The 25,126-nt window shown below is 43.0% G+C and overlaps 1 protein-coding gene across 1 annotated transcript in view; it reads left to right on the top strand.

The window, feature by feature from the left end:
- Positions 1-6,416: 6,416 nt before the first annotated feature.
- The window catches only part of unc13d (unc-13 homolog D), a 75,101-nt gene continuing 56,391 nt past the window's right edge, over positions 6,417-25,126 (top strand). Inside the window, exons 1-4 of the mRNA XM_033044415.1 lie at positions 6,417-6,596; positions 16,894-16,950; positions 23,386-23,493; positions 24,381-24,440. Of these exons, the coding sequence (XP_032900306.1) occupies positions 16,894-16,950; positions 23,386-23,493; positions 24,381-24,440 (225 nt within the window). The 5' untranslated portion in view covers positions 6,417-6,596. The remainder of the gene's footprint in view (positions 6,597-16,893; positions 16,951-23,385; positions 23,494-24,380; positions 24,441-25,126) is intronic.

Raw genomic sequence — 25,126 nt, 5'->3', positions numbered from 1 at the left:
CTGAGCTACCTACTGACTGTAAATGGGCCTTGTTGAATCTATCTTCTGTCACCACTCCCAGGGGAGAGGTTCCCCAAGGCATATGGTACTGCATCACCATCAGCGTGACAAATGGATGCACAGCTGAGTCCTAATTGAAGCTCAAGCATGAATGAAAGATAATTCATCCTGGTTATACCCTTGTAAGTATTGTTACTGCGTGACCACGGAAAGAAAGGCTTGGATTGAGTGGATGTGGAGAGTATGTTTCCACTAGTGGGAGAGTCGAGGACTAGACATCATAGCCTCAGAATTAAAGGAGGATGTTCCTTTAGGAAGGAGATGAGGAATTTCTTTAGTCAGTTGTGAATCTGTGAAATTCTTTGACACATAAGACTGGAGGCCAAGTCAAATTGATATTTTTAAGGTAGAGATAGATAGATTCTTGATTAGTATGGGTGTCAGAGGTTATGAGGTGATGGTAGGAGAATGGGATTAGGAGGGAGAGATAGATCAGCCATGATTGAATGGCGGAGTACACTTGATGAGTGAAATGGCATAATTCTGCTCCTATCACTTACGTCATCCCTTCTGATGAAGTAGTGGAAATGGATGTTTACTAGGACTTTGTCAAATGTAACATTACTCATTTCTAACCATATGTTTCAGGAGTACCATTAATTTGCTTATTTCCCCCAAGACTAGGAAGAGGTTTTGTTGATTTGTTGATGGTCATTTGCTGAGTTGATTACATTAAGATTGAAAAGGGTCAAGAATGTTTATTTGTCATATGTACCGTCAATGGAACAATGAAATTCTTATTTGCTTCTTACTTGACTCATCTGTCTCAGATTACTGGATGGCAGGACAGGTTGCATGCAAGATATAATCTTCCTCTGGACTTATTCAAACCTAACCAGGCAAGAAATCAGCTTGGACGATTAAAGAATCACAGTAGTGGGAAGCATAGCAGCCCTGATAAACTGGAGAGAAGGGAGAACATAAAGGCTGAGAGAGAAGAGCAGCCATTATTTTCAGCAATCCTCTCAGGATGGAAGAAGACTTAGCTCCTATCTAGTGAATCCCAAGTGAATTAAGTGGGTTCCGAGCTGGCAATTGAGGTGAATATGCGAATCACACGCAGATTTTTCCACGGGGAAATAACTCCCTAACCTTGGGGGCAGCTCATTTCTGTGGTGGTGTGCTTATTTTGCTGATTACACACGACTTTGATCTGTTATTGATATATGGCCTTGAGGTTCTCTACTTGAATCTATAATGGATCAGACATTCTCTGGAGCTGGTGGCAATGCTGCATCTCTTTGATTACATCTCTGAATCTTTTCTTTCACGCTTCCTCTCCACTCACCCGACCCGTTAAACTCCTTCCATGACAGAGCTTGGAGAATGTCTGATTTGGGTTTAGAGGCAAAAAACTGAGCCAGAGCAGGCCAGAGATAAGGCAGTGAGAGAACAAAGCAGCAATAGCAGCACAGTGAAGCAACCATTAGAGCTGCTTCCTTACAGTTAGCTGGTTCAATTCTGACCTCTGGGACTGCATGGAGTCTGCACGTTCTCCCTTTAACCCCATGCATTTGCCCTGAGTGATCCAGTGTACTCCCTCATCCCAAGTGATTTAATTGGAGAATCTGCAGAGGAGATTCACCAGGATATTGAGTGGGCTGGAACACTTCAGTTATGATACTGGTTAGGCTGAGTTTGTTTTCTTTTGAGCAGTGAGACCTTGGGGGGAGGGGGGGGGGGAATATCTGATAGATGTGTACAAAATGATAAGGGGATAGAAAGGGTTGATAGTGGAATATTTCCCCATGTAGCTTAGACATCTAAAGCTAGAAGGCATAGGTTTAGGATAATGTGGAAGTAGTTTAGAGGAGATATGAGGAAGAATATTTTCACAGAGAGGGTGGCTGGAATTTGGAACACAATGTCACAGTGTGTTCTGATCCATTCCGACGTCGGAGTTTCAATCATCCCGGCGAGAGGGCCTGTACATCGGGCCGTCCATAGCAGCGACTGGAGGGTCCAAAGGTCCCGACCACAGATGAACAAAGAGGAAGATGACTGAAGTTTATTGCCTTCCCTCACAGTGGGAAATGGTGATTCCACTGTGGTGGATGTTCATGTTAAATTCTATCGTGTATTGTGTTCTTTTTATTTATATGGCTGTATGGTAACTCAAATCTCCATGTGACAATAAATGTAACTTGAACTTGAGGTAAAGGACAATACTCTCATAATACCTTTATTTGAGTAGATTAATACTTAAATTGCTAAGGCTTAGAAACCTATGAACCAAATCTGTGAAATGGGACCAATATAGATATTATATAGATAGTAAGGTGACGTGCCTCAATGACTATCGACCAGTGGCACTAACATCTGTGGTGATGAAGTGCTTTGAGAGGTTCATTATGGAGCATATCAACTCCAACCTCGACCCACTGCAGTTCGCTTACCGCCATAACAGGTCAACTGTGGATGCGATCTCACTGGCTCTCCACTCTGCTCTGGACCACTTGGACAACAAAAACTCGTATGTCAGGCTGTTGTTCATAGACTACAGCTCGGTGTTTAATACAATCATCCCCTCCAAGCTGGTTACCAAGCTCACGGATCTGGGTCTTTGTGCATCCCTCTGCAATTGGATCCTCAACTTCCTCATCCACAGACCACAGTCTGTCCGTATTAGTGGAAATATGTCATCCTCGATAACAATCAGCACGGGAGCACCTCAAGGCTGCGTGCTCAGCCCCCTGCTGTACTCACTCTATACTCATGACTGTGTAGCTGGACAAGGTGCAAACTCCATCATCAATCTCACCGACGACACCACTGTTGTGGGATGAATCACAGATGGTGATGAGTCAGAGTAGAGAAGTGAGATTGACCGATTGACCAAACGGTGCCAGCACAATAACCTGGCTCTCAACACCAGGAAAACCAAGGAACTGATTGTGGACTTTGGAAGGGGTAGGATAGGGACCCACAATCCCGTTTATATCAATAATGTGTTTATACCATTTATATGGTGGAAAGGGTCGAAAACTTCAAATTCCTGGGCGTGCATATTTCCAAAGGTCATTCCTGGCCCCAGCATAATGATGCAATTATCAAGAAGGCACATCAACGCCTCTACTTCCTGGGAAGATTACGGAGAGTCAGTATGTCAAGGAGGACTCTCTTGAACTTCTACAGGTGCACAGTAGAGAGCATACTGACTGGCTGCATCGTGGCCTGGTTCGGCAACTTGAACGTCCAGAAGCAGAAAAGAATGCAGAAAGTTGTGACCACTGCCCAGTCCATCACCGGCTCTGACCTTCCCACCATCGATGGGATCTATCGCAGTCGCTGCCTCAAAAAGGCTGCCGACATCATCAAAGACCCACACCATCCTGGTCACACATTCATCTCTCCGTTGTCACTGGGAAGAAGGTACAGGAGCCTGAAATCTGTAACATCCAGGTTCAGGAACATCTTCCCCACGGCCATCAGGCTACTAAACACGACATCAAATAAACTCTGAACAATAACAGTATTATTATTATTATTGCATTTTATCTGTTATTTATTGTGTATATATATGGTCTATAGACACATTGAACTTTTATCTCCCGTTCTGTATTATGTTTACATATATTGTGCTGCAGCAAGTACGAATTTCATTGTCCTATCTGGGACACATGACAATAAAACTTTCTTGGCTCTTAAGATATTTGATGGTTGGCGTGGACACGGTGGCTTGAAGGGCCTGTATCTCTGCTGCATAACTATAACTGTGGAGGTGAATGGTAAACTCTGGGGAGAGTAGATGGAAAGGAAGGGAGAATAAAATGGGATTATGTAAACAGATATGTGATGGTCAACTTGGATTTGGGTAAAATGTCCTGTTTCTGTGCTGTGTGACAGAGTAGATGGTGTGACAGTGCTCCCTCCCTTGCATGCTGCTCTGATCCCTATCACTGCTGACAGGCCAATAGAGCTCATTGGTAATAGCAAGGTCCAATTATTAGGTGATATAGTTTGGCCAACTGAACCTTGTTAGTCTAAAGCCCAGGCATTCTAGCTGGAAGAGAGAAGGGAGTGGATGGAAGATGAACAAAGTGGGGCGCCTCTACTCCAGCTGTGTTCCCCTGTCGCAGGTTCGTGGAAGATTAAGCCACTGGGACAAACCCAAGACCACCGTGTAGACAAGACCGAGCCTCCATGAAGAAGCCCGTGTCTATGAGGCTATGAGCCGCCGGAACAACTCTGAGATCGCCAGCACCATTACACTTGTGCACTGATGACAAGGGACAGCGCCCTCGTGTGGTTCTGCACTTGCCACTAAATACAATTATATGTGAGTTCACTCCTGTCCCCTACTGCGAGTGTCGGTGTGAACCCGGCGTCATCCCTGATGCCACAATTGTGAGAAAACTATTAGCAAGACCTGAGAGTAGAGAAGGAAGAACGGACAGAGAGTACAGGAAATGCGGAAAACAGCAAGTTGAGAATGCTTTGAATAAATTCAGCGGGATAGACCTGATCATTCTTACGACATAGGCATCATCGCCTAACTTCTGAGTTTTAAACATTCTGCCATTTCTTACATTCAGAGATTATTTCATTAGCTGAATTGAAATTCCCCCTGAATATTACACTAACCTGGTAATATATCCATGCCATGACTGCATCCTCATAAAAAATATCTGGAATGCATTCACATAATTATCCAAATAGGAAGACATTAATGAGATTTTAAAATCCCAAAAGCACCAAAAAAATCTTGAACAATGCAGGGTTGAGTTATTCAAGGGGCATGAAGAAGTCAACACTGTTCCCAACAGGAGTGGATAATGTTGATTGCCTTGGCTGGTAGAACTATGGCAATCTTCTCAGAGACATGGAGTCAAGGGTTTGTACAGCAGAGAAATGGCTCTAGTGCTGACCTTTTTGCCCGTCTGCATTAATCTAATTTGCCGGCCATGAGGTCCATATTCTTCATCTGTTCTCTAAGTAGGCATCCATCTCAATATCTCCTAACTATAGTGATTGAATCTGAAACTACCACCTCCTGTGGTAGTGAGTTTCAGTTATTAACCATAATGTGTGAAAAGAAACGCCCAACAGTTTCCCTTTAAACCTTCCTCCACCTTAATCGTAGGGCCATTTGTCTTTGATAGCCTTGCCATGGGTAAAACATGCTATCTACTCTTCCTAAGCCTCTTGCATTTTTATATATCAGATCACCCTCTCCGCCTCCTTCCCTTCAGAGAAAACAAACAGCCTTTTCAGTTTTTTCCTCTCATAACTAAAGTCAACCAAAGCACCCTAAGTCAAAATCAAACGATCAGTCGGACTCATGTTTCCTCGTGAATTCCACCACGGCCCCAAACCCTGAATGACTGTTCCAGACCACTCATCTTTGGATCTTGGTTTCAGTCAACATAAACTAATTTCAAATGGTGCCAATCATTGGATTCTATTCATATGTGATAAGACAGTAGAAGTGATGCTGTCACAGGCTGGAAGTTGCAATTACAATAACAAATTAGGAGCACAGACTTACTGCATATCCTGCCTTGGGTCAAATAGATGCAGATAAATCACACATCACAGTCTCATTCCCAGCTCCATCCAATTTAACTCCTTCAATCCTAATAGAGTTATTGCCCATGCAAAGTACTTGCCTAGTTTTTATGCTGTATTTGGTGAATAAGCTGATACCTGTCTCTCAAGACCATTGATTGGTCTTCCAAATCTTACTTGAACCGCAACTGACAGAAATTCTCCACATCCCTTCGTCAATGTCCTGGGATAATTCTCCACTTAATCTTTCAGCGGATCCAAAGGCAGCCATTGTTTTCTCAAGCTGTTTCTTGCACACAACACCACTTAGTTGAATGGTTTTGGTTTATATAGACAGCTTGTTGACATGCTCACAGATATTTAGCTTTAGCTGGATGAACGCAAGGAATTATCCCGTCTCAATGGTGCTTGGTAAAGCTGGAGAGATAAAATGAGCTCACTTCCTTCTGCTAATAATTATTGAGGGCTGTCTGGGAGACACTAAGTTAAGACATATTAATGCCTACAATGGTCAAATAGCTTTCTATCAACAATACCTGCTCTGCCAGAATGATAATCTTGCCTTTGATCTTGAAGATAAGAGACTCAGGATTGGGGATGAGTGGCAGGGCAGTTTCAACAAGTAAGGAAATTAGGCAATAGAAGTTTCTCCAGTCGATTGATTAATAGCAGGAAGGTACAGTTTGCAACCCTTCCTCCCCCCCTCCCCATGTGTGACATGTGCTTAGCAACAAGTGTGCAGTCGACATTTCCTATGTAGCTGAATGTTTCGACAAAGATAGGTTTGTGGTTTCCGCTGATGCTGGAAAGTATGTCACAAGCCAGAGAATTTGACGAGCTGCCTTCACTTCTAATCGGCAGTGGGTCTGTTGGCCGCTTACTAAAATGAATTATACTTTTCTCATCAGCAGATGTGACCCCACATTGAAGAAGCTGTGGTCGGCATAGGTTGACTGCCTTATTCACTGCCGTTGATTCTGAGAAGAGCCGTTTCTTTTCTTGCATCCATCCGACAGAGCCTCATCAGAGTAAGTTATTGTACACCGGCAATCCTGCGTCGTGCTGTTCTGGCTGAGTATTGAGTCGCTGGCTTTTGTTTGGGGAAGAGATATTGGGTGGTCGGGGAAAGTCTGGCCATCCTTGGGGATGTGCTTGTTGGACTTTGGCTCTAGATTCAGAACCCAGGCAACAAGATCTCTCTGCTACTATGCAGTCTAATGTCTCGGGTGAGAGGAAACAGATAGGCCTACGCCTCGGTTGGGTAGCTACTCTGGAATTTAACATCTCTTGATGTATTGATTGAGCACTAACCATGTGTGTGAGAATTAAGTATAATATTGATAGAATGGTTCAGTTGCCTGATGACAACTAGAGTGTGGTCCTGAGCTACCATCTACCTCATTGCAAATCCTCGGACTATCTTTAATCGGGCTTTACTGGACTTTGTCTTGTACTAAACGTTATTCCCTTTATACTGTATCTGTACACTGATGACGGCTCGATTGTAATCATGTGTAGTGTTTCCGCTGACTGGACAGCACACAACAAAATGCTTTTCACCGTACCTCGACTCACATGACAATAAACTAAACTATATTAACTGCTAATCTCTTGATGCCAATAGGTAAATAAAACTATAGAATTTGGACTTTAGACTTTAGAGATACTGAGTGGAAACAGGCCCTTTGGCCCACCGAGTCCATGCACTATCCTACACACTGGGGGCAATTAAAACATTTACAGTCGCCCATTGGAAGGAACAACTATAGAGAAAGACCTTATGCAGAGCAGAAAATTACAGACAATTATAGAACTTGTTTCAGAGTAGATCTGCGTTGGCTCATTCTTATGCAACCAAATGGCAGGCTGAATGGTCGACTCTCGTTACCCTCAGTCCAAATTCAACTTTTAAGATTCATGAACCGATTAAGACATGCTGGAGAAATTCTTCAAGATATGAGGAGATGATTTCAATGGGGAACGCATGGGAAATGTCTGCAGGTCGGTCGGAGAGATAGGTGGACCATGGGGGATAGGATGCAGCCGAGGTACATTTCCGTGGGACAGGAGCAGGCAGAAACAATGGATCTGCCAGGGCAGTTGTGTTTCTGGATTTTGGGGAGAAGTTAAAACCAGGCTGTACGGGGCTGGGAAATGATAAGGTTGGAGGCTGTGGAAGGCAGACAGCCAGAAGTGATAAAATCAGAAATGGTGTGTGAGATTATGGCCTGGTGCTCATTTGTGGGATCATGGTCCAAAGATAGGTAGGAGAAGGTGTCGAGAACTGCACATTTTTCCATAACTTTCATCCATTTTTCTTTATCTCTCTACATCATCGTCTATATCTCTTGTTTCCCTTTTCCCTAACTAGTCTGAAAAAGGGTCTCGACCCGGAACGTCACCCATTCCTTCCCTCCAGGGATGCTGCCTGTCCCACTGAGTTACTCCAGCTTTTTGTGTCTATCTTCGGTTTAAACCAGCATCTGCAGTTCGTTCCTACATATAGGTAGGTTCAAGGTGAAATGGGAAAGATTTTACTAGAAATGAGAGGGGCAACTTTTTAATATAGAGGTTGATATTATGGGACAAGCTGCCAGATGAAAGTGGCTGAGGCAGGTACAAAATAACATTTGAAAGACATTCGGACAGTTACATGGATAGGAAAGGTTTAGAGGGATTCTAGACCAAGTGGGTCCCGTTGGGTCCCTGTCCCACTGGAAGCCATGGTCCCCCAACACAACCCATTCCCCAACGCAATATTCCACCACTCACCCGTTCCCTCAACGCAACCTATTCCACCAATGCTATATTCCACCACTCACCCATAGCCCCCAGCCATGCAGGTGTGGCTCAATTCCCCTCATCCTCCAGCACTCCCTCCCCCTCCTCTTCACCCTCCCTCTTTTTAAACTTGAAAAAAAATCCAATTCCACTTCCCCTGCCCCTGCCCGTTACAATGTTATAATGACAGGAGGTCATAAGGTGGTCCAAAAAATTGTAGTGCTATCGTGTACCATTTTGGCGTAATTTCAGTCATGATGGACAGACAGACAAACAAGATGAGAATTTTATTCTGAGATTTCACACAGAGAGTGATGAATCTCTGGAATTCTCTGCCACAGAAGGTAGTTGAGGCTAGTTCATTGGCTATATTTAAGAGGGAGTTAGATGTGGCCCTTGTGGCTAAAGGGATCAGGGGGTATGGAGAGAAGGCAGGTACAGGATACTGAGTTGGATGATCAGCCATGATCATATTGAATGGCGGTGCAGGCTCGAAGGGCTGAATGACCTACTCCTGCACCTATTTTCTATGTTTCTATGTTTAGTAATATATAGATAGGTAGATGGATCAGGCGCGGGTAAGTGGGACAATCTTGGTCGGCCTGGGTGAGTCGGGCTGAAGTGCCTGTTCCTTACTGTACAACTCAATGATGTGGGGAAACTGACCATGCTTCAGAATGGTGTCATTGAACAGATGCATATAGATAAAGAATTAATGAGTCAGAGGAGGAACTTCGACAGAATTGGTGGTTAAGAAGGGGATGATTCATTTATAGCCATCCTGTCCTTCAACCCCAAACCCCATCATCCGTCCCGACCATCAGCGTGGCTGCTCAATGCAGATTTACTGGTGATCAGGTCTGTGTGGTTCAGTCTCCAGCATTCTCATGTCCAGGTCTGTAACAGGTTTAATTACTACTGGTTGATAATCCGTTACTTGTTTGTCTGAATCTTCCCCTTCTTAACCACCAATTCTGTCGAAGTTCCTCCTCTGACTCATTAATTCTTTATCTATATGCATCTGTTCAATGACACCATTCTGAAGCATGGTCAGTTTCCCCACATCATTGAGTTGTACAGTAAGGAACAGGCACTTCAGCCCGACTCACCCAGGCCGACCAAGATTGTCCCACTTACCCGCGCCTGATCCATTTTTATTTGTTTTTAAATCGTTGAATGGGCTCGCCCCGCCTTACCTCTCTGAGCTGCTCCACCTATATGCTCCTGCCCGGTGCCTCAGGTCAGCTGATCAGCTGCTCCTTGAGGTACCAAGGTCTAAGCGGAAGCTCAGAGGGGATAGAGCCTTTTCTGTTGCTGCTCCGGCACTCTGGAACACCTTGCCGTTGCACATCAGACAGGCCCCCTCACTGTCCATCTTCAAATCCTCCCTAAAAACATATTTTTATTCTTTGGCTTTCGACACTGGCTGAGGCATTGCTCCTGTTTTTAGTGCTTTTAATGTCTTTTAATTTTTAGTGTGTTTTTTATAGTCCTTCGTTTTATGGTTTTTAATGGTTTTTAATTGTTTGTAATAGCTTTTTGTTCATGATTTCTCATGTACAGCACTTTGTGGCAACTGTAGTTGTTTAAAGTGCTTTATAAATAAAGTTATTATTATTATTATTATTACTCTTGTACCGAGTGACAGCCCTGATGTTAAAAGGTAAAATTGATTGGGCCCAGCATTCACCAAGCAGATTTTATCAGAAACATGGGGGAAATAGGTGAGGACACACGTATCCTCGTCATCCCCGAGACAATGTGTGTCCCCACCTACGTCCCCCATGTTTCTGGTAAAATCTGCTTGGTGAATACTCATCCGGGAGGTTCTGTTTCTTATATTACTCAGCAAGGTTGTTACAGGGCAGTACTAGACAACCTTGTGGTTGAGTGAAATGTGCATGTTTGGGCCGATGTACTAGAGTTTGGATTCAGATAACTTGCTGAATTATAACACTGCCTCCAGTAGCTTGGGACTCGTCCAGAGCTTGGAGTGATGGGTCGTCCTACCTGTCTGATCTTACCTTCTTCCTCTGAGCTGGAGTATTGTTGTGGGTTGTTACTATTACTAAATATTGCACGTATGAATATTGGTTGCATTATTGGGACATTTCTGATGAGTATCACCGGCTAGAGTATTATTGTGTCAGTCCTGTTATTATTGAAATAGTAACACCAGGTGTAATGAAAGCAGAATGTTCTGAAAATGTTCAGCAGGTGAGAAATGGCAGTGAAGAATAAAACTGAACTCGTGCTTGAAGTCAATGATGTTATTGTTACAATGTACACCAATATATTATAGTTTGCATAATAGTATTACTTTATTATTAAAATTATTTCCTCATTGTAATGTATGTTGCATCCTTGTGTCACTGAGAGATCTGTGGTGGGAATGTACAGTTAAACTGTGTGCGGCCATTAGCTACAAAGTTGAGGCACTGCAACACGATCCCCCGCTTGAAGTCTGCATCAGCTGCTGGAGTCGGTGCAAGGTTGCTGCAGCTTCTGCTTCACCTTTGATCAAGATGCACATGAGCAGCAAGGTTTGTGATAGAGTTTGGCGGGGTGGGGTGTAGGATGAACCCTCACTCCAAGCTCCCGCCAGGTCTTTCCCTCACTCGACTCGCACATGCACTAAGTCAGAGAGTCATAGTGAGATATAGTACGGGAATAGGAGCGCAGGAATAGGCCCTTTGCTGAATCAATTTCACTTCCACAATCAACCACCCATTTCCTCATCCTGCATTAATCCATTATTTATTCTCTCCATAATCTCATCAACTACCCCATCTCCCCCCCCCCCCCCCCTCCCCACCCCAACCCCCCCAAGATTCTACCACTCACCCACACACTGCGGACAATTTACAACTGGCAATTAATCCACAACCCGGACCTCTTTGGGATGTAGGAGGAAACTGGGACACCTGGAGGAAATGCACGGAGAATGTGCAAACTCCACATGGACTGCAACCAAGGTCAGGAATGGGCCAGGGTCTCTGGTGCTGTGAGGCAGTGGCTTTACCAGCTGTGCCATTGTAACTGCAGTTGTTCATCACTGGGTCCAGTTTATAGAATTCTTCATTTTACCATTGTGGGAGAGTGAGAGAACAAAGACAACGGCAGTTCAATGAGGCAGAGTTCTATCCGAACCTCCAACCACAACTTCTGCATCCTTTTTCTCCAGAGATGCTGACTGACCCGTATAAACCAGCCTCTGCAGTTCCTTTCTTTTTATTTTTTATTTATTTTTTTAAAATATTTTATTTTATTAGAAGTAAGTACAGTCATATGGCACCAAAGTGCCTAATATATATTTTCATAATACATTTTATGTACAACTTCTTTTTTTTTTTTTGTTACACTGAAAAAAGATTAGAATAAGAAAAAGAAGTTAGATAGTAAAGGATAGAAAGATGTGAAATATATAGTGTGTGAAAAAAGAAAACGAGTAAATGAAGAAAGTTGAGCGAGAGAATAGAGAAAATAAAATAAAATAAAAAAGAAAAGGAGATCATTATTTATAATCTTGACCAACCCTCGTCCAGTCCTGAAACAGTTATTTTTTACAATTGTGTTGCACCATATGATTCCAAAAAAACGACGAATGGAGACCAACTCGTTATGAATTGGTCTGATTTATCCATTAGGAGGAATCGCATTTCCTCAAGATGAGCGGTGTCCAACATACTTGCAATCCACATTTTAAGCGTTGGTATTGATGTGCCCTTCCAAAATTTAAGAATTAATTTTTTTGCTATTATTAAACCATAGTTAAGGAATAGATTTTGAGATGTGTTCAATTTATTCCCATCTTCCATTACGCCAAATATAATCATTTCAGTATTAGGTTCCATTCTTGTCTTGAATAATTTTGTAAATATTTCAAAAATATCATTCCAAAATTTATAAAGTTTTATGCAGGAAACTAAGGAGTGTGTTATAGTTGCCTTTTGGGCTAGACATTTATCACAAGTGGCGGATATATTTGGATAAAATTTGTTCAATCTTGTTTTTGAATAATATAATCTATGTACAATTTTAAATTGAATTAGATTATGTCTTACATTAATTGAACATTTGTGAATATATATCAGGTATTTTTCCCATTTAACCTTCGTAATTTTTATCATTAGTTCCCGTTCCCACTCTTCTCTAAGTACCTCTGTCGATGGTAGGTCTATATTTAGAATACTATTATATAAATATGATATTAATTTTTGTGAGTCAGCTTCAATATTCATTGCTTCTTCCAATAAGTTAGGAGTTACTTTTTGATATCCTTGTATATATTTTTTCACGAAATCGCAAATCTGAAGATATTTAAAATATTGGTTGTTTTTCAATTTAAATTTTAATTGTAGTTGTTGGAATGATAGTAAGTTTCCCATTTCGTACATATCCCCGATCCTTCTAATTCCGAGACTTTCCCATTGGTTATATGTCTTATCAATAAGAGATGGTTTAAATAAAGGGTTATTCGCTATTGGCATTAACAGTGATAGATTTCTTAATTTTAAAGATAATTTTATTTGTTTCCAAATTCTTATTGTACCATATATAATTGGGTTCTTCTTATATATTGTGTTATTCAGTTTTTTTGGGGAGAAGAGGATCGTTCCTATATTACAAGGATGGCAATCCTCCTTCTCCATTTTTATCTATTCTGTCTGTTGGGTAGAACTATCCAACCAATAAATCATATTCTTAATATGCACTGCCCAGTAATAATACATAAAATTCGGAAGTGAAAGTCCCCCGACCTCTTTTGGTTTACATAAGTGTTTTTTTGTGATTCTATGTGATCTATAGTCCCAAATATAATTAGTAATATTAGAGTCTAATTTAAAAAAAAAATATTTTGGTATATATACTGGTATAGATTGAAATAGGTATAGTAATTGTGGTAGGAAGATCATTTTTATTGCATTTATTCTACCTAATAATGATAAGGGAAGTGTTTTCCAAAATTTAATCAACGTATTAAGTTTATTTAATAAAGGTATGAAATTAGCATTGAATAATGCTTTATATTTTCTAGTAATCTGAATACCCAAATATTTAAATTTTTCTGTTGCGATTTTAAAGGGGAACTTCAGTAAGTGTGTTCTTGAGGTTTTAATGTCATGATTTCACTTTTATTCCAGTTTATTCTATATCCAGAAAAAGACCCAAATTCCTCTATTAAGTTTAATAAATTTGGTATGCTCGTTTGTGACTTTGTAATATATAAAAGTATATCGTCTGCATATAATGAGATTTTATTCTTTGAGTCCCTGGTATTATAGCCCTGAATATTCGGATGAATTCTTATACTTTCAGCCAGGGGTTCTATCATAAGGGCAAATAGCAGGGGTGATAGTGCACATCCCTGCCTATTACCCCTTGATAGTTGAAATTTTTGAGATAACATGTTATTAGTTAAAATTCTTGCCATCGGTTTATCATATAATAATTTTACCCATGTTATAAAATTCTCTCCCATATTAAATTTTTGTAGTACTTTATATAAGTATTGCCACTCTACCTGATCAAATGCTTTCTCTGCATCCAAAGAAATAATTGATATATCTTCTTCCTCTACTTTATGCGAGTACATTATATTAAACAGGCGTCTCAGATTATTAAATGAGTATCTTTTAGGTATAAACCCCGTTTGATCAGGGTTTATCAATTTACTTGCAGTTGTTCATCACTGGGTCCAGTTTATAGAATTCTTCATTTTACCATTGTGGGAGAGTGAGAGAACAAAGACAACGGCAGTTCAATGAGGCAGAGTTCTATCCGAACCTCCAACCACATCTTCTGCATCCTTTTTCTCCAGAGATGCTGACTGACCCGTATAAGCCAGCCTCTGCAGTTCCTTTCTACACACTAAATACTACCTTATTGAGCAGCCAGGGATAACCATAACTACAGATAACCAATAATAATAATAATAATACATTTTATTTGTATAGCACTTTTCAAGGACTCAAAGTCGCTTTACATGGTGAGTCAAAAACAAAACAAAATAGAGCAGTAAGACAGAGATGCAAAGAGGAGGGGGACATGGGACTAAGGGTATGCAGAGGTGAAGAGATGGGTCTTGAGGCGGGACTGGAAGATGGTGAGGGACTCAGAAGTTCGGATCAATTGTGGGAGGGAGTTCCAGAGCCTGGGAGCTGCCCTGGAGAAGGCTCTGTCTCCAAAAGTGCAGAGGTTGGATTTCAGAATGGAGAGGAGACCGGCTGAAATGGATCTGAGGGACCGTGAGGGTTGGTAGGGGGAGAGGAGGTCAGTGAGATAAGGGGGGGCCAACTACAGACCAGTTAGTCTAACATCGGTGGTGGGGGAAATTCAGGAGTCAGTTATTAAAGATGGGATAGCAGCACATTTGGAAAATGGTGAATTCATTGGACAAAGTCAGCATGGATTTATGAAAGGTAAATTATGTCTGACGAATCTTATAGAATTTTTCGAGGATGTAACTAGTAGAGTGGATAAGGGAGAACCAGTGGATATGTTGTATCTGGACTTTCAGAAGGCTTTCGACAAGGTCCCACATAAGAGATTAGTATGCAAACTTAAAGCACACGGTATTGGGGGTTCAGTATTGATGTGGATAGAGAACTGGCTGGCAGACAGAAAGCAAAGAGTAGGAGTAAACGGGTCCTTTTCAGAATTGCAGGCAGTGACTAGTGGGGTACCGCAAAGCTCAGTGCTGGGACCCCAGCTATTTACAATATATATTAATGATCTGGATGAGGGAATTGAATGCAACATCTCCAAGTTTGCGGATGACACGAAGCTGGGGGGCAGTGTTAGCTGTGAGGAGGATGCTAGGAGGCTGCAATATGACTTGGATAGGTTGGGTGAGTGGGCAAATGCATGGCAGATGCAGTATAATGTGGATACATGTGAGGTTATCCACTTTGGTGGCAAAAACAGGAAAGTAGACTATTATCTGAATGTTGGCCGATTAGGAAAAGGGGAGATGCAACGAGACCTGGGTGTCATGGTACACCAGTCATTGAAAGTAGGCATGCAGGTGCAGCAGGCAGTGAAGAAAGCAAACATGTTATTAGTTAAAATTCTTGCCATCGGTTTATCATATAATAATTTTACCCATGTTAGCCATGTTTACCCATGTTAGCATTCATAGCAAAAGGATTTGAGTATAAGAGCAGGGAGGTTCTACTGCAGTTGTACAGGGTCTTGGTGAGACCACACCTGGAGTATTGCGTACAGTTTTGGTCTCCTAATCTGAGGAAAGACATTCTTGCCATAGAGGGAGTACAGAGAAGGTTCACCAGACTGATTCCTGGGATGGCAGGACTTTCATATGAAGAAAGACTGGATGGACTCGGCATGTACACGCTAGAATTTAGATGATTGAGGGGGGATCTTATAGACCTCCAAAATTCTTAAGGGGTTGGACAGGCTAGATGCAGGAAGATTATTCCCGATGTTGGGGAAGTCCAGAACTAGGGGTCACAATTTAAGGATAAGAGGGATGTCTTTTAGGACCGAGATGAGAAAATCATTTTTTACACAGGGAGTGATGAATCTGTGGAATTCTCTGCCACAGAAGGTAGTTGAGGCCGGTTCATTGGCTATATTTAAGAGGGAGTTAGATGTGGCCCTTGTGGCTAAAGGGATCAGGGGGTATGGAGGGAAGGCAGGGATGGGATACTGAGTTGGATGATCAGCCATGATCATATTGAATGGCGGTGCAGGCTCGAAGGGCCGAATGGCCTACTCCTGCATCTATTTTCTATGTTTCTATAACTCTTTGTTCATATTCGACCTGTGCTTCTCGTACCACTGAGGCCTCCTTCCTCTCAGTGATACCAACTGGAAGCAACATTCAGCTCCCTGTTGCCTCTAATTAAGTCTACTCCGCCATTCAATTGTAGCTGATCTATCTTTCCCTCTCAACTCCATTCTTGTGCCTTCTCCCCATAGCCACCCTTTACTAATCAAGAATCTGTCAATATGTGTCTTGGCCTCCACAGCCGTCTGTGGCAATGAATTCCACAGTTTCATCACCCTCTGACTAAATAAATTCCTCCTCTTCTCCTTTCTAAAGCTTTGTCCTTTTATTCTGAGGCTATGGCCTCTGGTCTTGGACCCTTCCATTAGTGGAAACATCCTCTCTGCATCCACTCTATCCAGGCCTTTCACCATTGGACGTATTAAAAAGACCCAGGGAAATGTTTGGGTCCAAACACAAATATTTTGTTCAGCTTAGGTGCTGATGAATGCTGGGCTCAGGAAAACAACTTTAAGTTTAAGTTTAACTTTAAGTCTGAAGAAGGGTTTCGGCCCGAAACGTTGCCTATTTCCTTCGCTCCATTGATGCTGCTGCACCCACTGAGTTTCTCCAGCTTTTTTGTGTACCTTCGATTTTCCAGCATCTGCAGTTCCTTCTTAAAAACTTTAAGTTTATGTTGGGTTGATGCTGGGCTGGAGGAAGCCCTTGTACAGAGCCTGATGCAGATCCTTTACATCAATTAATACGGTTCAAAGATCAATCTTACCGATTGGTGTAATTTTATTCTACAGATGGAGCCTCAAGCACCAAGTGGGAAGATAGAACATACTCATTTGAGCAGTGCAGAGGTAAATCTGTGTGTGCGTATGTGTACGTGTGCGGTGTGTGTGTGTGCAGTGTGTGCATGTGCGAACATCTGTATCTTATTCAGTAAAGTGTATATGTGTGTACCGAAGGTAGACATTAAACAAAAGACAGAAGATTCTTCAGAGTCTGAAGAATGGTCACCCGAAACGTCACCTATTTCTTTACTCCAGAGATGCTGCCTGACCTGCTGAGTTACTCCAGCATTTTATATCTATATTCGGTATAAACCAGCATCTGCAGTTCCTTCCTACACATTTTGTATATGTGTGTACGTTTGTTTTGTGTAAAATGAAAACTGTTGGACCCGCGTTATGCAACAAGCCCAGAGCACCGAGCAACCCATTCATTCCACTGCCTGAGAGGCTCCAGTGAGGCTTTAGTGCTGACAAGGCCTCAGTATGGAGGGTCATTTAAAATAATGACAACTGCCATTGAATGATGAAAGGGATAAAAACTATTCCAAACTAAAATGAAAAACACACATTAAAATTCCAAGCAATAATTTATAAAATGATAACAAAAATAAATAAATAAAGAACAATTGAATTTTGCTCCTTCTACTAATGTAGAGGTCCAAGGGTCCCTTTCAGGAGCACAGGGTGGGTGAGAAATGTTCTCCAGCTCGATATCGGGGTATCCCAGTGTGACGAAGCTGCACCACTGGATGGGGTGGGGTGATGGGTGGAGTGGCACCATCTTCGGCATGCCTTGGGCCTGGCAGGATCTGGGTACAGCAGGGGGGACTACTGACCCAGCGGTGTTTGGTCATCAACAAGCTCCAACTGGCGACATCCCGCTCCATCCATAGAGTGGTCTTGGCAAGGTCTGCTTTCCATCTGCCCACTCATATAAAACTTCTTGGTGCTAGAACTTGAGGGTGAGGTAGAAGATCAACCATTAGCCAATTGAATTGTGGACCAGGAATGAAGGGCAGAATGGACTCCTCCTGCTGCTATTCCCACATTCTATCTGAAGATCCAGAGGGCATCTGGGTTGGAAATTGGTCCAACTGTGGAGTGTGTTCTGTAACCTGCACCCAGTCATTTAACCAATTCATCGTGGACATCCACGAACTCCTACGGATTTCCTGCACAATCAAAATGATGTCTTGTAATGTTTTAATGCATTTAGAAACATAGAAAATAGGTGCAGGAGGAGTCCATTCGGCCCTTCGAGCCAGCACTGACATTCATTGTGATCATGGCTGATCACCCCCAATCAATAACCCGTGCCTGCCTTCTCCCCATAACCCTTAATTCCACTAGCCCCTAGAGCTCTATCTAACTCTCTTAAATCCATCCAGTGATTTGGCCACCACTGCCCTCTGTGGCAGGGAATTCCAAAAATTCACAACTGTCTGGGTGAAAAACAAATTCTCACCTCAGTCTTAAATAGCCTCCCCTTTATTCTAAGACTGTGGCCCCTGGTTCTGGACTCGCCCAACATTGGGAACATTTTTCCTGCATCTAGCTTGTCCAGTCCTTTTATAATTTTATATGTTTCTATAAGATTCCCCCTCATCCTTCTAAACTCTAGTGAATACAAGCCTAGTCTTTTCAATCTTTCCTCATATGACAGTCCCGCCATCCCAGGGATCAATCTCGTGAACCTACGCTGCACTGCCTCAATCACAAGGATGTCCTTCCTCAAATTAGGAGATCAAAACTGTACACAATACTCCATATGTGGTCTTACCAGAGCCCTATACAACTGCAGAAGAACCTCTTTACTCCTATACTGAAATCCACTTGTTATGAAGGCCAACATTCCATTAGCTTTCTTCACTGCCTGCTGTACCTGCACGCCAACTTTCAGTGACTGGTGTACAAGGACACCCAGGTCTCACTGCACCTCCCCCTTACCTAACTTAATTGAGATAATAATATGCCCCCTTGATTTTGCCGCCAAAGTGGATAACCTCACATTTATCTATATTATACTACATCTGCCACGCATCTGCCCACTCACTCAACCTGTCCAGGTCACCCTGCAACCTCCTAACAGCCTCTTCACAGTTCACACTGCCACCCAGCTTTGTGTCATTCACAAACTTGCTAGTGTTGCTCCTAATTCCCTCTTCCAAATCATTAATATATATGGTAAACAGTTGCGGCCCCAACACCGATCCTTGCGGCACTCCACTCGCCACTGCCTGCCATTCTGAAAAGGACCCGTTCACTCCTACTCTTTGCTTCCTGTCTGCCAACCAATTTTCTATCCATGTCAACACCCTTCCATGTGCTCTAATTTTAGTCACCAGTCTCCCGTGCGGGACCTTATCAAAGGCTTTATGAAAGTCTAGATACACTACATCCACTGGCTCCCCTTCATCCATTTTACTTGTCACATCCTCAAAAAATTCCAGAAGATTAGTCAAGCATGATTTCCCTTTCATAAATCCAAGTTGACTTGAACTAATCCTTTTACTGCTATCCAAATGCCCCATTATTACCTCTTTAATAATTGACTCCGGCATATTTCCCACCAGCAATTCAGTGCAGGCAAGGGCAGGTAGGGGACTGGAAGGCAGCAGGTAGGGGAATGGAAGGAAGCTTGTTTGCCATATAGTCCCATATATCTTGCCTGACACTTCCTCTATACACACTGTAAACTGTGTTTGCATTTTTCCAATAGCAAATCGTAACATGGGGAATGGGTGCATGTGTTCATCCCATCAAACTTGATGGTGAAAGGCAAATGGCCAATCCACAAGGCAGACCACAGGATTACCACACATCGACCACACTGCCCACCAGGCAGACCATTGGCCAATCCACACTGCAATATTTCTGGGAAATAGTCTACATATAAAACACAAATTGCTGAAGGAACTCGATGGGTCAGACACCATCAAACTGCCTGACCTGCTGAGTTCCTCCAGCACTTTGTGTTTTGTTCAAGATTCCAGCATCTGCGGTTTCTTGTATTTTGATATTCTACAGATACACTTTTCTCATATGAAAAGTTGCAACTGTGAACTGTTTACTTAAAATACTTAGACCAAGTACATTTACCCACACTTCTACATTTTATCATCCAAATCTCTAAATGGTTTCGCATCAGATAGCTATTCTATTTTGAGCTACAATTTTTTACAATATGTCAAGGCTGGTGATGTTACAGACGACACAGAGGTCAGCCCACAACACTGCCTCCAGTGGCAGGAATACACCAGCTGCAGTCTGAGCGTGGAGCATCTCTGCAGTTTACTCGACTGGGCTGGAGCAACAGCTGGATGCTGATGTCTAATTTAATTTAGAGATGCAGCATGGGTATAGGCCCTTTGGCCCACTGAGTCCATGCCGACCATCGATGATCCATTCACACTAGTTTTATATTATCCCATTTTCTTATCCACTCCCTACATATTCGGGGCAATTTACAGAGGCCAGTTAACCTACAAACCCACATATCTTTTGGATGTGGGTGGAAACCAGTGTACCCAGAGGAAATCACATGGAGAACGTGCAAACTCCATACAGACTGCACTAGAGGTGAGGATCGAACCCTGGTCTCTTGCCGCTATGAGGAAGTAGTTCTACCAGCTGTGCCACCATGCCGCTATCAGTGTAACTTTACTCCATTAAGGGCTGGGCAGGTGTCAACATTGTGACCAGAGTTAAGGCGTGAAACAAAAGTATTCTTCCATTGCTTAGTTCTATCGGTAGTAGTTCGAGGGTGAGACCACAGGGTTTCTGCACTCACTGCCTGGGAGACTGACCAAGTGAGAAATCAGTGACCTGCACCGGCTGTGACGGTGACTTGAGTTGGCCAGTCTGCTGCTGCTTCAGAATCAGGAGCTCTTTAATCGTGCTGATGTCTCTGGATGGCGAAGTTACAGCACTTCCTAACGCTGTTCCTCAGCTCATTTCAACACACAGTATAATTGAAACTCGGAATAAAGAGATGAGGAGGTGTGTCAGAGGGTTACTCAGTTATAACAGGTGCTTGGGATATGTGGTGGACTGTGCGGTGGACCGACCAGTGGTCCTATGTGGTGGTCCGCCCAGTGGGCAGTGTTAGGGGTCTGTGCAGTGGGCTGTGTGGTGGTCCATGCAGTGGACTGGCCAGTGGTCTACCTGGTGGACAGTGTGGTAGATGTGGCAATCCCATGGTCTGCCTTGTGGACTGGCCATTTGCCTTTCGCCATTAAGTTTGATGGGATGAACACATGCACCCATTCCCCATGGTACGAATTGCTATTGGAGAAATACAAACACAGTTTACAGTGTGTATAGAGGAAGTGTCAGACAAGATATATGGGACTATATGGCAAACAAGCTTCCTTCCATTCCCCCTAGCTGCTCCCTTCCAGTCCCCTACCTGCCCTTGCCTGCACTGAATTGCTGGTGGGACAGATGGGTTTTACGTCAATGGGAATAACTTCCAGTGGAGGTACAGATGGTTGATGAGGGCCAGAACAGTTTGTTTTTAGCCTTCTATCTTTGCAGCTTGGTCTACTGAGACTTATACCCAGGCATGAGCTCACCTCACTCAGCACAGCTACCCAGCAAACTTGGCAACCTTTCCAATCTGGATTGCTGTCTTCTGGATTAGCCACAACCCAGTAGGAAGAAGGGAGATCCCAAAATATTAACTGGGTAATCCAGTGAAAAAATTATGTTATTTATTTCAAACAGTTAAACATGAATAATTTTTGTTAACCCGAAGGTACGTGGTGTTTGGAGAAAGACGTAGATCAAGTCGAATTCTAGACCAGTCCCATCTCTTCACAGGAGAGAAGAGATTTGAGGGATTATGTAGCAGACTTGCTTTCCAAAGTTCCTATTATTATTATTATTATTATTCAAGACGGTCACTGCCCGTTGCTTGTCTGGTCTGAATGTTACTTGCCATTCAGCAGCTAAAGCTTAGAGTAAAATTACCAAAGCCACACACAAATGTGACCTTTGTGACAGAGACTGTCACTCCCGCATTGGTCTCTTCAGCAACAAGCGACGCTGCTCTAGCCAAGATTTGGAGCAAGCAGCCAACAACTAGGATGCATCATCCCTGGTCAGCCTACATAAGTGGTACATGGTCTCGGGAATTAAGGATTGGTCTCCAGAGCCATGGGTGTGAGGATTTGAGATTAAAAATAAGTGTTAAAACTTGTCTAAAAATACTTTTGTTTGGTGGTTAGTAAAGTATCTGATGTGGGGAAGATAAAGCTGGTTGACTAACAGTTGGGTCACAAGGAACATTGCACTTCATGTGGGAGGAGGCCACAACAGCTTTAGAGATACAGCGTATAAACAGGCCCTTCGGCCCATCGAGTCCACGTTGACAAGCGATCCCCGTACACCAGCGGTATCCTACACACCAGGGACAAATTACAATTTAGAGAAGCCATTTGACCTAGAAACCTGCACGTCTGGAATGCAGGAGGAAAGCAGAGCGCCCAGAGAAAACCCACATGATCACAGGGTGAGCGTGCAAACTCCAGACAGACAGAACCCATAGTCCAGGATTGAACCAGGGTCTTTGGCATTGTCAGGCAGCAACTCTACTGCTGCACCACTGTGCCGCCCAACAGGTTATCTTCAGAAACGTTGGTCGATAAACTATTTGTAGATTAGAGATCTAGGGTTTGTATGGGCACTGAATTAGATTTGCTGGTACAGGCAAGCCCTCTAGATATTTGTCTGAATGGACACAACTGGTAGAGCTGCTGTCTCTCAGCGATAACGACCGGGGTTCGATCCTGACTTACGGACTTTACGCATTCTCCCTGAGCCTGCATGAGTTTGCTCTGGTTTACTCCCATTTCCAAAGGCATGCTGGTTGTAGGTTAAAAGACCAATGTAAATTTCCCTTGGTGTGAAGGTGAGTGATAGAATCTGGGGAGAGCAGGTGAGAAGGTGGAGAGATATGGAAAATCTGTGGGGAATGGGATTATTTTGAGAACCAGCATAGACTCAATGGGCTGATGTCCCACTGCCTGTTGGTCAAAAGGTACAAAATCTTGTAAGTGTGCACCACCAGTCTCTTCCTCTCTGTTATCAGGCTTCTGAATGGTCCTTACATAATCCGGGGTACTGTCTGATTCACCTTTATCCATTGTGAACACTGGACTCTGTTTATGGATCTGATGTGTTTCAATGCTGCACTCGGTATCCTCCTCTTTGCTCTTCCTATTGTACTTGAACTTGACTCAATTGTATTTGTGTGTAGTATCTCTGATTTGTTTGGTAATAATGCAGTGACAACAATAAACCTAAACCTCCCTTTGCTCTCTCTATTCCTCCTCTGCAACTGTAACGTGCTTCATTTCTAACCTTGCACGGTTCGGATGACTGGTCCTGGACCTGATACATTGACTCAGTTTCTCTCTCCACGGATGCTGCCTGACTGCCTTGTTGTCCTAGCACTCTCACTTTCAATTTCTAATTGTGCCGTTGCTTTCTTCTGTGCAGCTGAGACTGTTGTACGAGGAGGCCCTGTACACAGTTATCCACGGCAGCGGTAAACCAGATGGCTGCCACTGCGAAAACAAGTACGACCTGCTTCAGTACCTGCAGAGTGTGAGTAAACTGACTGAAACCTCTCTCCCACCAGAAAGTCATGAATGTTTCTCCAAGGAGTTTAATGGGTGAAATGAAAATGAATGTGCATTGATCGAGAGTCCAGAGAGCCTCTTGACATTCCACTGCCCAGTTCCGGTGTCTAGACATCCCAGACGTCACTCGCAGGGTCTGGACAGCCCAGAATCCGTTTACATTTGTCTAAATATCCAACAGTTCAGCCACAGTGTTGAGATGTCCCACAGCCCACCCAGTCACAATGGTTTTAGATGTCTCCGAGCCAAGTCAGTGTCTAGATGTCCCACTGCCCAGTCAGTGTTTGGATGTCCCAGAGCATCAAAGAACCCATTTATAACGTTCTAACATCCCAGAGACCAGGCACAGCGTTGAGGTGTCCCGTGGCCCACCTGTCACTGCTCTCAAGGGAGTTCGTAGATTAAGTATATGAAATGTCAGACTGGTTAATGCTATGTTTTATTGAATTACAGAGATTTTCAAGCTCAGAATGAGTAAATTCATAATAAACATTGGGTGGGGTGCAGTTTAGGCTTCAAATGTTGCAAGGGTTGTGTTCATGTGCATCGTACCCAAGATGAATGAGGAAACACAGAAGAATCATCACCGTCCCAAACAAAAGCAGAAATACCGAAATAACTCAATCAGTCAAGCAGCATTTGTCGGAAAATACACCACCTAACATCCCTGAGCTGAAACATTTCCTTTCCTCAAATGATGCTTCACTGGTTGTGATCACTGGTCAGTTTATCTTTCAGATTCCAGCATCTGCAGTTTTCTCTGCTTTTGTCCTGGCTCTTCAACTGTGAGTACGGACAGTTTGAACTTTATCCCACAACAATTCATCTCACCTTTCTGCATCCTCTCTCCAGGCTTTCCAAATAGACAAAGCGGAAAATGAGGTGATTCAGGAGCAAGTTCGAGACCTGAAGGTGAGCAGCCTTAAATGTTGTTGTCCCTGGGTAGGATTACAGTTCCAAGCGTTTAACAGATGAACAACAATAACTTAAGTAAATTGAAAATTAACAACTTTCATTCCTGTAACACCTTTAGTGGCAAGGCACTTCACAAGATTGTTATCAGGAAAATACTTTGATGCTGAGCTTCACGAGGAGTGTGGATGGCCCAAGTCATAAGGAGTAGAATTAGGTCATTCATCCCATCAAGTATACTCCGCCATTCAATCATGGCTAATCTATCACTCCCTCCTAACCCCATTCTCCTGCCTTCTCCCCGTACCTTCTGACACCTGTACTAACCAAGAATCTGTCTATCTCTGCCTTAAAAATATCCATTGACTTGGGCTCCACAGCTTTCTGTGGCAAAGAATTCCACAGATCCACTAAATCCACAGAATTCCACAGATCTGACTAAAGAAATTTCTCCTCATCATCTTCCTTAGATGCTCAAAGAAGTGGATGTTAATGGAGGAAGGAGTTCTGGCTACAAGGAGATTTCAGAGAGTATCGCAGAGTCATGCTAGCTGAAGGCACAGAGGCCAATAGTGCATCAATTAGCGAGATGCAGAGGCCAGAATGTGAAGATTTTGGGGAGCGTTAGAGGGTCGGGGCTACGGAGGGCGAGACCTTGGAGAGAATTAATAAGAATTTTATAACTG

This window comes from Amblyraja radiata, chromosome 26 (genome assembly GCF_010909765.2).
Source record: "Amblyraja radiata isolate CabotCenter1 chromosome 26, sAmbRad1.1.pri, whole genome shotgun sequence".
Lineage (NCBI taxonomy): Eukaryota > Metazoa > Chordata > Chondrichthyes > Rajiformes > Rajidae > Amblyraja > Amblyraja radiata.
This window is presented reverse-complemented; position numbering and strand designations above follow the sequence as displayed.